Consider the following 14208-nt stretch of genomic DNA (forward strand, 5'->3'; position numbering starts at 1 on the left):
CACACACACACACACACACACACACACACACACACACACACACACACACACAGAACAGGAGCTTATTCAGGTCTTTGCTGGAATAAAGCCTCTAATCTGCCCATTCACACCATGAATGGAGACATTCCTCCTGCCTTACTCAACACACACACAAATGCACACTCACACACGGGCTCACATACATGCACGCTCGCACACATACGTGCTCACGCCCACATGCACGCCCAGAACTATATTTTATTCATTTACAGCTCTGCATTACCAGGCACTAAAATCCATCCTTGATCTAATAAAATAAATTCAGTCTGAAGCTTCGACTGCATGAATGATCGGACTGTTTCATTTGTGCTGATGGCAGTTGAAGCGCCCGTGGAAACGATCTGTGCTTGAGCACGTGTGCGTGCGTGTCATTGCGTCTGCGGGCGCACACTCATGTGCGTGTCTGTGTCTGTCTGGTGTGTCTGCGTATCCCTTCATCTCTGGGAATTCCCCTCTCCCTGCTTTTCCCTCCAACCAGCCTCCCCTGCCGTTCGTGTCCGGCTGAACCAATCAGAGCCCCCCGGCTTTGTGTTTCCTATTGCCAATGACACCGTAGGTCAGCAGCGGGGTCACCGGTTCACATCTCACCCACTCAGAGGTCACGTTTCCTGGTTGTTATGGGGCATGTCAGGGCCAACATGAAGAGTAAGAGTTGTTTTTTGGAGTTTTTTTGTAACTGTTGCTCGTTGATCAGTTTGAAAGAAACCGAAACATCTGGAAAAAGCTGCTGTCAGCACGGCATTACAGAGGAATAATGTTATATTGTAGTGTGTGCGTGTGATGCAAGTGCTAAACTGACTTTGAAACTTTGAGTTCTGTCTGACTCGCTAATCCCTCCCTCCCCCTCTCCTCTCCTGTTTTCACACGCACAGCTGTTTCCTGAGGGAGGAAGAGAAAGGTTCATTTTTAAACTTTTGTTGGGAATCAGCCTGATTCCAGTTTGAAATGCATATACCTATTATTCCTGCTTGCTTTCAGCCCATTTACAGCACATGAGAATAGCACGACACTCTGAAGATCAAGCTCCCGTGCTGTAGAGAAACCAAATAAACCTTTTTCCTCTGCTGCAGGCACCCGCTGGTCTCATTCATTTCCAAGCAGCATGAAAATCAATTAGCAGCCTCTTAAAACCTGAGTGAGCTGTGCGATCCATTGCAGTGAAGATCGGTGTGCGCTTAAACCACATTACTATACAACAGTGGATGGTGGAGCAGTGACAAAAAAGCACACATGGTGCTCATAGTAATGGACTACACATCTCAAGTTTCAACAGTTGTCTAATTGAGTTTCGAAGCTAGCAAACATGAAAGGAACCAACCGCTGTCTGAAGTATCAGGAAAGCTACATCCAAAAACTTCAGCTGTGCTATATGCATTCAGAAAGAGTCGGCAAAGATCTTGGATAATCTTGTGTGATCTAAAGTGAAAGAGTTGATAGCACACTGGGATATTCCACCAAATTAAGTTTTGTGTGTTCAGCGCAGACACTGTGGTAATTTTTAGGTACTTCCCTGATGACTGATTCGGTGGATGTTTGCAGAGGATATGAAATGATTCGAATCATGTTCTTTCTATAGACTGGAACATGGTGAAACTGTACAGCGTGACGCATGAGTCATCTTATTGTGTTTCCTTATTCCTGTGAATTAAGTCACGTTCATCACATTTTCTTATCCTCGGTTTCATTTCCCTTCTCCGTGTAAATCGGCTGTGTGTGGAAGTCAGGTTGTGTTTTGATACGTGCCCACGTGAGACCAGATTTATTTATCACAGGGTCGCCTTGTGACGCCACAGCCTACCTTTTGTGCAGTGTGTTGTCTGTTATAATCTCTCATTTGTGCGAGTATTTCTGGTCTGTATACAGTCATGGTAAAAAGAAAGGACACCATCTGTGTACCATAGCCAGCACAAGTCTTAAAATGATGTAAATACAGCCTCAGACAGGGCTGGACTTTGACTTGTCCGTTGCAGCACCTTCATTCTTTTCTTTTTCAGCTCCTCTGATTTGCTGCTGTGCTTGGGCTCATTGACATATTGGATGAACCAATTTAGACAAAGCTTTATCTTGTCAGACAGATGGCCTCACATTAGACTCTAGAATACTTTGGTACACAGAGGAGGTCATGATACACTCAGGGACTACGTGAGTGCCCAGGTTATGTGGCTGCAAAACAAGCCCAAATCATCACCCCTCCATCACCGTGCTGACAGCTGTCATGAGGCGTTTGCGTTGATATACTGTCTTTTGTGGCATTGTGCATTATTTCTAAACATCATCTGCCTTGTTGTCATCTGTCTAAAGAACAGCGTTCCAGATCTCTGAGTTCTTCAGATGCAGTTTTGCAAAGCTGCGCTGCCATGATCTTTTCAGAGTGTCTTTCTCCTTGCAGCCATTCCAAACAAGTCATGCCTGTTCAGTGTTTTTCTGATTGTACTGTCATGAACTTTAACATTTAACATGCTAACTGAGGCCTCCAGAGCCTGAGATGTGGCTTTTCAGTTTTTTGGACCTTCCACCCCTGCAAAGATTGGCATCTGTCTTGACTGTTTTCCATTTGTCAATAATCTTTCTCCCTGCAGAGTGATGGGATTAAAGTTACTTTAAAATGGCTTTATAGTCCTTCCCACATTGAAACAATTAACTTCTTTAAGATCATCGGTAAAGGCTTTCCTCCTTGGCGTTGTGCTAACAAACACCTAATTGCTGTGTTTACACTTGCTGATGATCAGTTAATCAAGTGCACCTGGTTGCTAATTACCATTATAAGGAGTAAGGATGTACTTGGCTTTTCACACACATTTTTTTAATGAATATATAGTAACAAAGTGTAACTATCTATCAGGATGTTGTTGAATTTTAAGACCTGGTAGGGAGCAGATTATTTTTATTGTGTCCTGAAACGCAAAGTGAAATATCTCTGTGTTTAACTTTGTCTGGCTGCTGTTTGCCGTTAGGCAGATTATTCACTGTAAGTTTATTAAATGTGAAAATAGCTCTCTGCTCCAGCTGGAAAATTGGTGCAGTCAAATCAAACAGCTGTGTTCAGAAACAAGGTCGTTCAGAGTGCTTTACAGAGACGAAGTCGAAAACAAAGAGATATTTAAAACGCATATTTGCATAGGGGTCACGATGTGAAGCATGCACAGATAAGTCATGATGGGAATATAACTACAACCTTATTGTTTCCCACGTTCACATATGTCTAGTTAAATGTATCTGGCATGCTAATGTTTACTCTAAAATGATCGTCAGGGCAAATCCGAGTCGTTTCTGCCACAAACTCGATAAACGCGATGTCAGAACAGCGTTAAAACTGTGGGGGTGTGATTGTGGGCCTCTATAGAAAACTGTTTTTCTCTCTAACGGCTGATCTTTAGATCACAACACGGGGCTGTCACACCAGCACAATGAGCCGAAAGAAGCCAAAACCTGTGGTGAGCCGCACCTCGGGTTTATATTCTCTGCGGGTTTGTAACTGCGATTTTTCACATTAAAAGTCACTGTTTGATCCTTTGTTGATTGGAAAATGTGGATCAGTGCAGCTTGAATGTCATCTTGAGCTTTGAAGAGCTGCGGACTCGTGGCAGGTTCTGTGTGACACGATAACTAGATGTGATCAAGCTGCGAGCTGCGCAGATGTGATGGGACTAATATGATTGTGGTCGTTCACATGGTTTCTGTCCTTTGTTGCAACGATTGATGTCTTGTTAAATTAATAACCACAATACGACAGCTTCCATGGAAATGAGAATTAAAGAAGGAAGAAATACAAGAAATGAAATCGTTCCGATAATGTGATCAAGAGCCATAATTTGATTATTTTGAGTCTTTTAAGTTTCCTTAATGCGTATAAGATGACTCAGGTCTGTGTCGCGGCTGTAATAGATTCTTTCCTTCTCGTCTGCAGAGTGAGTCGGTCAAATACTTCTTGGATAACTTGGATCGTATTGGACAACTGGTGAGTCATAGTGACTGGTTAAATCTGAAGCACACTCTGTACTTTTTACTTTGCAAGACAATGTTCTCATATCCTTTTTCAGAGCTACATTCCCAGCAAGCAAGACATTTTGTTTGCGAGGAAGGCGACTAAAGGGATTGTCGAGCACGACTTTGTCATCAAAAAGATTCCCTTTAAGATGGTGGATGTTGGAGGGCAGCGGTCCCAGAGGCAGAAGTGGTTTCAGTGCTTCGACGGGATAACCTCGATACTCTTCATGGCCTCGTCGTCGGAGTACGACCAGGTACGTGCACACACAAAAAAAAAAAAACCCACGTTATCAGCCCAATTATGAAATGCTGATGCAGTCGGAGCGTTTGGCAGACGAGTCTCTTGACTATTGGGATTGCGAAATGCACAAGAAACATCAGAGAGACACACAACATTTGCGGTAAACACAAAGCCCTCTTTGTGGTGCGCTGAGGAAACTTCATTGTTCCCACAGTCGTGGCTCGAGTTCAAGTCAGCGGTCATATGATGACGACTGAACCCTTAATTGGCATGCAGATAAGACCTGAAAAAAATAAAACTAGACAAAGAATAATGTTGAGCCAATGTGATTCCAGGTCTTGATGGAGGACCGCAGGACAAACCGTCTGGTCGAGAGTATGAACATCTTCGAGACCATCGTCAACAACAAGCTCTTCCTGAACGTGTCCATCATCCTCTTCCTCAACAAGACGGACTTGCTGGTGGAAAAGATTCGCACGGCCGACATTCGCAAGAACTTTCCTGAGTTCAGAGGAGACCCTCGCAGGCTAGAGGACGTACAGGTAACCCGAGGTTTCACAAAACTCTGAATGCAGTTGCAGATTTTGAGCGTCTTCCTAAAGTGCTCCATTATCTTTCTCAACGCAGCTTTGCAACAGTGGTAACTTTCATGCATTCCAGAAGAAGCTGCCCATACATGGGTTGCTGTAGCAGGTCATCTGCTAATCGGAAGTCTGCATGCCAAATATCCTCGGACAAGATAGTAATCCCAGTTGTGTAAATGTTAGATAAAAAGAACTTACATAAGGAAGGGTTTGCATAAATGGGAGAGAATGGGTAACTGAGGCAAGTTGTATAAAGAGCTTTGAGTGCTCAGTAGAGTAGAAAGGCTCTATCTGTTTACCATGTAAGCTTATAAGGACCGAAATTTCTGTCATCACACACGTAGGTTGTTATGGGCAACGATGAAAGATGTAAAGGAGCATTTATAAAGACATCAGTTTATTACCAAGGCTTTATTTTTAAAAAGAAATACAGTTAACATTAATACTGCTAATTAAAGGCTTGTTTTTCTGCCAACTCATATTTTCTCTCGTTTCTGCAGAGATAATCCAGGTTGCTTCTTTAATAAGGCTTTTAGCATCCGTGACTGAAGTCAAGATAATTAATGATAATCCTAAAAGCTGGATTATAGAGCAACACTCAAAACGAGCGCATTACTAATACTACCTGGGTTTCTCTGCAACCTGTGTGTTACAGTGCAGCTTTCTAAATGTTTTTAAGTACTGGTACTGGTTTCTTACTACAAATCTCATCCATCCCATGTATGCCTTTAAACCTAATATCCATACTCGGGGTTCAAAATGCACATTAATGCAGTCAGGTATTGAACCGCTGACCTTTACAATTTTTAGCTGACTCGCTCTTTCTCCTCGCTCCTTTCTCCTGTAGACGCCGGCTTTGTGACGAGCAGATTTTAGCGCAGAAGCATAAGATTAGTAGTTTTCAGCATATTTTTAAGGGTTTAAAACATGTGAGCATTTTAACTAGTTATAAAAGAGGAAATACACCAGTATTTTTCTCACAGCCTGTAAGCCGTGTTGATCACTGTTTTGTTTTTAACCGTCAGATAGAGCATCGCTTCAAACTGAGCAGCAGCATTAGCTCCTTTCCTTTCATGAAGGATGAAAAGGAGTCACTGAAACACGTTTGCTTAGCACTGAGAGCTGTTTTCAGGGCTTCCACCTTCATGCTATCTGGTTACTGAGAACCCTTCTGGAAAAGACTTATTATGCTCCCTGTAGCTCTAGATTTTTATTCTTGGACTCTACTGGATTAATTTTGCATGATTTATTTATCTTGCACTGTTCTGATCAGGCCCCTCAGTTCATCCACTGTTTGAAGCAAGCTTTCTTAGCTCCTTTCTTCAGATTGGTTCTCCTGTGCAAACAGAAGGTTTAAACGGCAGGTGGGTGGGGCTTCTGTGCTTGCAGCCAGAGCCTTAGTTGACCATATTAAGGATATCTGCTGTCGTTACAGCATCAAGAGTAGAAATATTTAAACAGTGTTTAGAGCAGTGCTTGCACATACAGTGGGAGAAATAATCACTTGATCTTCTGCTGAATTTATAAGTTTGCTCACTCACAGAGAAATGAACAGTGTCTCGTCTTTATGAAAGTTTCATATTAATAGACAGAGACAGTGCATCAACCAGAAATCCAGAAAAAAACACATTACATAAAAGTTTGAAATTGATTTGCATGTCATTGAGTGGAATAAGCATTTGAGCTGCCAGCAAAACATCACTTAGTACTTGATGGAGAAACCCTTTTTGGCAAGATGGTAAGATGTTTCTTGTAGCTGGTCAACAGGTTTGAAGGGATTCTCACTCATCTTTACAGAAACTCCCAGAAGTGTCTATAAATTAGGTTTCTTGGCTGCCACTTGGCAACTCGAAGCTTTAGCTCCAGCCACAGATTTTCGTCTGTTTGGCGTCTGGAGGCTGGCGAGGCCACTCGTGATCTGATTGTGCTTCTTCTTTAGCCACTCCTTTGTTGCACTGGCAGTATGTTTTGGGGTATTGTCATGCTGGATGGCCCATCCATGACTCATCTTCAGTGTTCCGGCTGTTGCAGTACGTGGCCCCAGAAAACAAAAGCATAATGTTTCCACCTCCGTGCTTGACTGTGAGGGTGGTGTTCTTTGGGTCATACTCAACATTTCTCCTCCTCCAAACACAGCAGGTCAAGTTGATGCCAAAGAGCTCAGTTTGACCACAGCAATTTATCCCAATCCACCACCTTTCTCATGCTCAACCTCACCCTGTGAGGCCAGATCTTGCATGGAGCTCCCGATCGCGAGGGTGACTGATCTTTTACAATCACTACAACAGTTGTGCATGTCTGCAATTTTGTCCCTGATGTCCTTCAGCAGTTGGCTCATGGTGGTGGAGAGGTTGGAATGGGAGAAATGGATTCTCTGGACCGGTGTCTAGTGGACAAGCTGATATCAGGAGTATCTGTAACTGACTGATTGATTTATTGATTGTAATCTGTGTCCCACAGTGGAACATAGTCAATCTGTGGGAGACATGCAAATCAATTTATAACTTTTATGTAATGGGTGTGTGTTTTTTGTTGTTGGGGCAATATCTCTCTATTAAAATTAAAATACCATAAAAATTAGAGACTCTTCACATCTTTGTAAGTGAATAAATGTATAAATTAAGCAGGGGATGGATCAAATAGTGTTTTTTCTCCACTGTACATTGACCTCATTATCTGAAGCTTAGGCCATGTGTAACATGAACATCCATCCCTCTAACACTACGTATGTGACAATAGTTCCACAACAAAAATATCTTACCGCCAAAAAGTCCAATCCTCCTGCTATGTCATAAAAGTCGGTCTGATCTTGTATTTACGTCAGTATAGTACATGTGAACACACGCACATAAAGACTCTTCCTCCTCTGCTTCTTCCAGGCGTTCCTGGTGCAGTTGTTTAGTCGTAAGAGGAGAAACCGAGGGAAACCGCTTTTCCATCACTTCACCACTGCGGTAGACACAGAAAACATCCGCTTTGTCTTCCACGCCGTGAAGGACACCATCCTGCAGGAAAACCTCAAAGATATAATGCTGCAGTGACCTTCACGTCATAGACGATGGCCTCTCTGACTGTTAACTGTGAAACCAGCCGTGAATCCAGGCCTGGAGGACTTCTGAGAAGGTCTCCTTTGATCTGAAGCAACACTGACCTGTGGAACCATCACTTGACCCACGCAGAGTGGATCTTAGTGACCTCTGAACCTGTGGAGCCCTGAAGCAACTCTGGACGTTTTGGCCCCTGTGGAATCTCTATGTTTAACCTGTATAAATGTGTGAATGCTGTAAAAAAAAAAAAGAAAAAGAAAAAAAGACAGTGGGCTTCTCCTTGCACAGGTTCCAAGATGTGTAAAAAATGTAGAAGAAAGCACCAACTACATGACATGAGCACTGAACGTTGTTTTTCTCTTCTGTATATAAGACTCATGACAACATGTCACTAAACCCAGTCAGACTGCTGCCTGTTGAAATGTAGCTCGAGCTGTGTGAAGACGCCGCGGGAGGGGAAAGAAGCGCAAAGAAAGAAAACGAGGAGGAAAAACACGAGGTTTGGAGCTGAAAAATACTGTCTTAAAGTACACCTGACAGAGGGAAGGGGGTTTGGGGTCCATGCTGGTCATATGCTGTGTTATGTGAAAAGGTTGCACAAGTGTTCCTGTCAATGAACTTCAGCAGAGGAGTGAGACTGAGCTGCGCTACACCGCTCGTCCTCTCCTGCCCCGTCTTTTCTTTCCTCGTCTTGTGTTAATTCTCTTGTTCCCGCCATTGTTCGAGAGATCAACAGCTGCAGATAACAAGTCTTATTCTTCTAATCCCACTCCTTCTCGGCACAATAGACACATTGTTCTTCTCCTCAGAAGTAGACGGTCAAATTAGAGGCTCATCTAAGCTCTGAAAAGTGCACGCAGCTCCTGGTTTCGTATGAATCCATACACCTTTCCCGAGCTTTTCTCTCCCTTCTGTGATTTCCATAGCATCCCAGTAGATGCACCACAATAGCCTAGACTTGACCTGAGGCAGTATAAAATGAAATATAGTAAAAAGTATTTTAAAAAATCTACAAAAAAGCTTTGGCTTCTGGTTACACTGCTTGTTCCTGTTCCCTTTGTCCCGTAAACGTGCCGGGAACAGCAGAAAATGAAGAGATTGAACTGCAGATGACCTTATCCCCGTGTTTCTTGTAGCCATTTTGGACTTGTAGCAGTCGGGGTGGGAAGCCTTCCTAGCAAAAACACTGAGACAATGACAAGTGACTTACACAAGCCAGACTTTTTTTAAAAAAAGAAACAAAAAATCATCACAGGGAAGCGAGTTTAAACACGTTCTGGTGACTGGCGAGTCTGTGATTTCCTAATGAGTTCCTAGAAAGTATCCTGAACAAAGTAGTTGGCCGTGTAAGGAAAACAGGAAGCTGCCAGAAAGAAGTGCTGCCTTCAAATCCAAATATTTGATTACTGTCAGAAATACAAGTTCAGTGATAAGCGACGGCTAGAGATCATTTATTTAAATGTCTGCTGCATTGAAAACAAGAAGAAAAAAACTCGGATTTAAATTTTTAAAAATACAACATACTTCAATTTTGCAATCAAAACAATTTCACTAAAGATGTTCCAATATTTTCAAAAAGCTTTGGTCAATGCTGCGTATATGAAAGGGAAAGAACGGCTCAAGGTAACAAATTCACAGATCATCATCTGAAAACCCTCGGGTGTGTCCAGCGTAAGTCTGATCTAAGACTTCCTGTTCCATTGATTGCCGATTGTTTATGAATGCAGTTTTTTTTAAATCAGGTGATGGCAGATGTTTTTTTCCAAATTGCACATCGGCAAATGTGTTCCTCTTGTTCATCTGTCAGACGTTCTTGACTGCAAATGGAAACCAGAGCATTTTTGGTGCCTGTTGACCTTCAGACAATTTCTATGCATATATATACAAATATGTGTATCGCCGTGCTCCTCTAAAGTTCCCTCCAGCTTTATATGAAGTTTCATAGTGTCCTTGAGCTCATTGTTTTGGTTTTAGAGTCTCCAACGTTACTTGTTTGGTTCACTCTCACCACTCATGGCCTTGTTTCCATCCCAAAAAAGTCCTAAAAACCAACCACACTACACTTCTTTCCGAACGCTAAACTGCAGCCGGACAAAAATAGCAGCCAGCCTGTGAACATAGTGGACTATTTAGCAGCTGAAATGTCAGATATTTGTTCAGCAGGAGGTGCACAGCGAAAACCGAAAAAGCCACAAGAGAGTTTATATTACCCAGTCCATCAAGATGTCTTGATTTGATTGATTTGAATGTAATGACTGGATTTTTTTTTCTGCATTGGGTTAATCTGATAACTGCAGAAATATTTCGTTCAGTGCAAGTTTTTCCAGTGTCAGACATGTAATGCAGGTATAAAGGTGAAATTATAAGTCAAGTAACCAGCAGGTTAACTATGAATGCAACCAGTCACAATCTGTCCTGTTACGTAGCTTATCTGCAGTTTTAACAAACGTTATGCACTGATTTCTGATGGTGGTTAAACTGCTCACAGGAGCATCCCTCATACTTTGTACATTTTTAAAAACTACTTTTTTCCCTCCATTCAAGTGAGGTTAAGTGAAAACCCCTGATTTGCATTTCGGTATGCAGCAGTTGGACACAGCCGGGCTGCTCTTCCCACCCCGAGTAATAAGTCTGCATTGCCTCGAAGGCAAATGAGTCAAACCGGGAACGTTCCCACTCTCGCCTCGTTCTGATACTGTATTAAAAATGTGTTTGTGTGGATAAATCCTGTACATTAATTACTGTAAGTATGTGACTGATACTGTGTGCACATCCTAAAATACAAGCGGCACTCTGTCTAACGGTATCACTGTAACTATAACTGCTCTGTTGGTGTTGTTAGCTAACCTACCTTGTTTTCCTCTCACGCTTAACTTTTTTTTTTTTTTGTCGTTTTGTTTAATTTTGTAATTGTCGTCATTGCACTGGATGTGTCCGAGAGAAAATGAGCAGAAAGGAAAACGCCTGGGGAAGAAAAAGGCAATGAAACAAACAAACAGATGCAGACGCTGAAAGGCGAACAGGATGAAGGTCGGGAGGGTTGGTGGGGGGGATGAAAAGAGGGAGGTCTTCTGCCTTTGTTTTTTTGTTTTCCAGTGCCTTGGCTCTGTGCTCTGTGGTGAAATACACTGCCGTTTGCTGACACGCTGTTTCTTTATTTTCTCAGTGTGGCCGTCTTTTGTGTGCTTGAGTGTGTATGCGGTAAAGCAAGAGGTCGAGACCCTCTGAGCTGGAAAGTGAAGAGTGGTAGAAAGATTAGTGGAGAGGAGTTGAGGGAGGAGGGGTGGGGTGGGGGGGGAGGCAGATAGATGTGAGGATTTTTAAGAAATGTTTTTGAGCTCCGAAGGAGAAACATGGGGGGAAATAAATTCAAATATGTTTTTCTAATGTCCTGGGGCCGTTTAATCAGTATTTATGAACACGAGAAGCTCTCTTGCGAAGCCAGAGAGTTGAAGCTCCTGATAAGCAATGTCACACTGATCTACAACCTAGGCTAACCGTAGGCCCTCATCCCACATAATGTAACATGAAACTCATCAGCCAGAGCTATCAGACCACTGGGCATGAGAGTAAAGCTGAAGTCGGGCAATATCTCTGTTACCCAGCAGAGTCTGACCTTTGCTTTGGCTTTTAATCAGAGGAGCTCTGCTGCATAACAGACTCCAAGTCTCAGGAGAGAGGGAGGGAGCCCAGAAACAACTAGACCAGAGTTTTAGTGTTGTTTTAGAAATCACTGGTTAACATAGATTTATTTACACAGGAAGTAAGCAGAGTGTAATTTAAGGTCCGCTCAGGCACGCCGCAGAAATGAATGTGACAGCCATACGAGAGCTCCCGGCTCCAAAAGAACACTGGAGTGACCTTGTGAATGGGTAGGCGCAGACTAAGGGGGGGGGGACAAAGGGAGGAAGAGGGAATACAGGGAAAAGTAAGAGGATAGAGGGAGGGAGAGAGGAGAAGGGGGAGGAGGTCATGTTTCCTCTGTTGAGCCCACTTCCTGTCCTGATCCCAAAATGGAGAGACTCAGAACGACATCGCTCAGGCTGTTTCGATCGCCTGCCCCTCTTCACCCCACAGCACAAACTCACACACACACACACACAGATCAGAGAAAACCCAACCAGCCTCCTGCGGTGTCGTACAAAGGAGATGAGAGGAAAAAGCAGGGAGCAGAAAAATATATCCCAGTGGTCTCTGAAACATAAGGAAGCATTCGTTTATAGAAGCTGAGAGGCACAGGACATTTCGTCCTCGCACTGCATTTCAACGTTTGTGTCTGATGTGTAGCCTGTGTGTGTGTGCGTGAGTGTGAGAGAGAGTATCAATGCTAAATTCTACACCATAGTCAACACCAGCAGGCCTGTGCAGGATATTCTTATAGTTGAATTCAATTCAACCAAAGGAGGAGTTTATTTCAAAGTGAAAATATAAAATTGGGGTAGCACATTATAATAATGTCACACTGTTAAGCATTAGAGAGGTATTAGTAAGGTGCCTAATTCAGTTTTGAACAGTGAATATTCTATATACTTGCATATTATTTATATGATAGTTAGCACTAATTAAGATGGGTATTTATATGGGTGCACTGCAGCCATCCAGTCTTTATGTGCAGCTTGCTAATAACGACTCACTTCTCTGCCAAAAACAAACCAAAATAAACACAAAATGGCAGGAAATAATGCAAAGCTTTTTAATGCAATGGATAAAAGGTGATTGTAGCCATTTTTATTATTTTGCCTCTAGCAACCAAAGTAAATAAAGAATAATGTAGAAACACCATTTTTAGCCACAAACCACCTCACAGAAATCAAAAGAGGACTTCTGTTTGTTGTTACAGCAATTTTCTGTAACATAACGTAATTGTTGCCTACCCGAATATCCACAGGCCTGAGAGCCATCATGCACATTTATCTGTTATCTGTATGCGAGTGTGTGTGACTGTGGGTGCGAGTGTGTATACAGCTGCATGTGTGCAGCGCAGTGAATTTGGTCTCATGACTTTGGTTAAGCTGATGTCTCCCTAAGGCTGTTTTGATTGGACCTACAGCTGAACTCTGATATTTAATAATGAGCCGGGTACTCCCTCTGTTTTTCTCCACACACACACACACACACACACACACACACACACACACACACACACACACACACCAAACGACTGAATCAGAGATAAACGAGCATAAAGTATGAACGAGTGGTTCATTAGCTGATGATTTGGTCATGACAGATAGCTGCACCCCAGGCTTTCAGATCATTAAACCACTTCTGTTTAAGTTCACACTGACAGTGGAATTAACTGATGTCTGACATCTTATCTGCTCTACGGGATGTGTTTTTGAGGGCAGATTGTTAATCAGGCCAAAGCGAACGCAAGAGAACAGTTTTGCATGTTTGGACGGTGACCGCATATACACAAGTACACAGCTTTAATCTGTTACTTAATAACAATAATAATAATGGATTGCATTTATATAGCGCTTTTCGGGACCCCTCAAAGCGCTTTACAATACCACTGGTGAAGGCAAGCGACAGAGGCGAGGCTGCCATATCGCGCCATCGGCCCCTCTGGCCATCACCAGTAGGGGGTAGGTGAAGTGTCTTGCCCAAGGACACAACGACCGAGACTGTCCGAGCCGGGGCTCGAACCGGCAACCTTCCGATTACAAGACGAACTCCAACTCTTGAGCCACGATCGCCCTACAATCACAATTCTGTTTAATGTATGACAGCAATTTAGAAGCTGCGACTTCCTCTTTACTTCTAGCCTTTACCAAGAAAAGTCATTTACATGATCAGAGCTGGGCTTGGCACATGTCTCCCTCTGCTGGAGTAAAATAGGCAATGCAGCATTTTTACTGTGATCCAATGATTCTGTTTTTACTGTGTAACTCTGAATAAATAATAAAAATAATACATAAAAATGAAGCAAAGTCAGTTTAGTAGTTTTTTTTTGTTGTTGTCGTCTTTTTTTTATACCCACTGACATTTTCAAATGGTAAGTACCTCTCTGGCACATTCATCTGCACAGGAATGACATTTTCTCACCAGGATAAACAATTGACATCAGAAAAGGAAATGTCTGAAATGAGTCTTTGCTTATTCAACAAAGTGTTTAAAAAAAAAAATCTTTACCTTCTTCATCTTTAAGTCTTGCTTTCCACCATGTCTCACTCTGTGCTGTATACAGTTTAATGCTGCAAGTGCTCCTGTTAGGATTTGATAACTTAGATTTTAACAAATTTATTTTTCTTCAACGTGAAGACAAAAATGGGTGTACCTGGCATAAAACCAGGGGTCAATGTGTGTG

At 42.6% G+C, this 14208-nt stretch overlaps 1 protein-coding gene across 1 annotated transcript in view; it reads left to right on the top strand.

Moving 5' to 3' along the window:
* gna12a (guanine nucleotide binding protein (G protein) alpha 12a) overlaps positions 1–11040 on the top strand; it is a 28445-nt gene extending 17405 nt beyond the window's left edge. Inside the window, exons 3-6 of the mRNA XM_005929295.3 lie at positions 3947–3997; positions 4080–4280; positions 4603–4809; positions 7731–11040. Of these exons, the coding sequence (XP_005929357.1) occupies positions 3947–3997; positions 4080–4280; positions 4603–4809; positions 7731–7892 (621 nt within the window). The 3' untranslated portion in view covers positions 7893–11040. The remainder of the gene's footprint in view (positions 1–3946; positions 3998–4079; positions 4281–4602; positions 4810–7730) is intronic.
* The last annotated feature ends 3168 nt before the right edge of the window (positions 11041–14208 follow it).

Source organism: Haplochromis burtoni, unplaced genomic scaffold (assembly GCF_018398535.1).
Source record: "Haplochromis burtoni strain Fernald_Lab_line unplaced genomic scaffold, NCSU_Asbu1 Contig_122, whole genome shotgun sequence".
Classification (NCBI taxonomy): Eukaryota; Metazoa; Chordata; class Actinopteri; order Cichliformes; family Cichlidae; genus Haplochromis; species Haplochromis burtoni.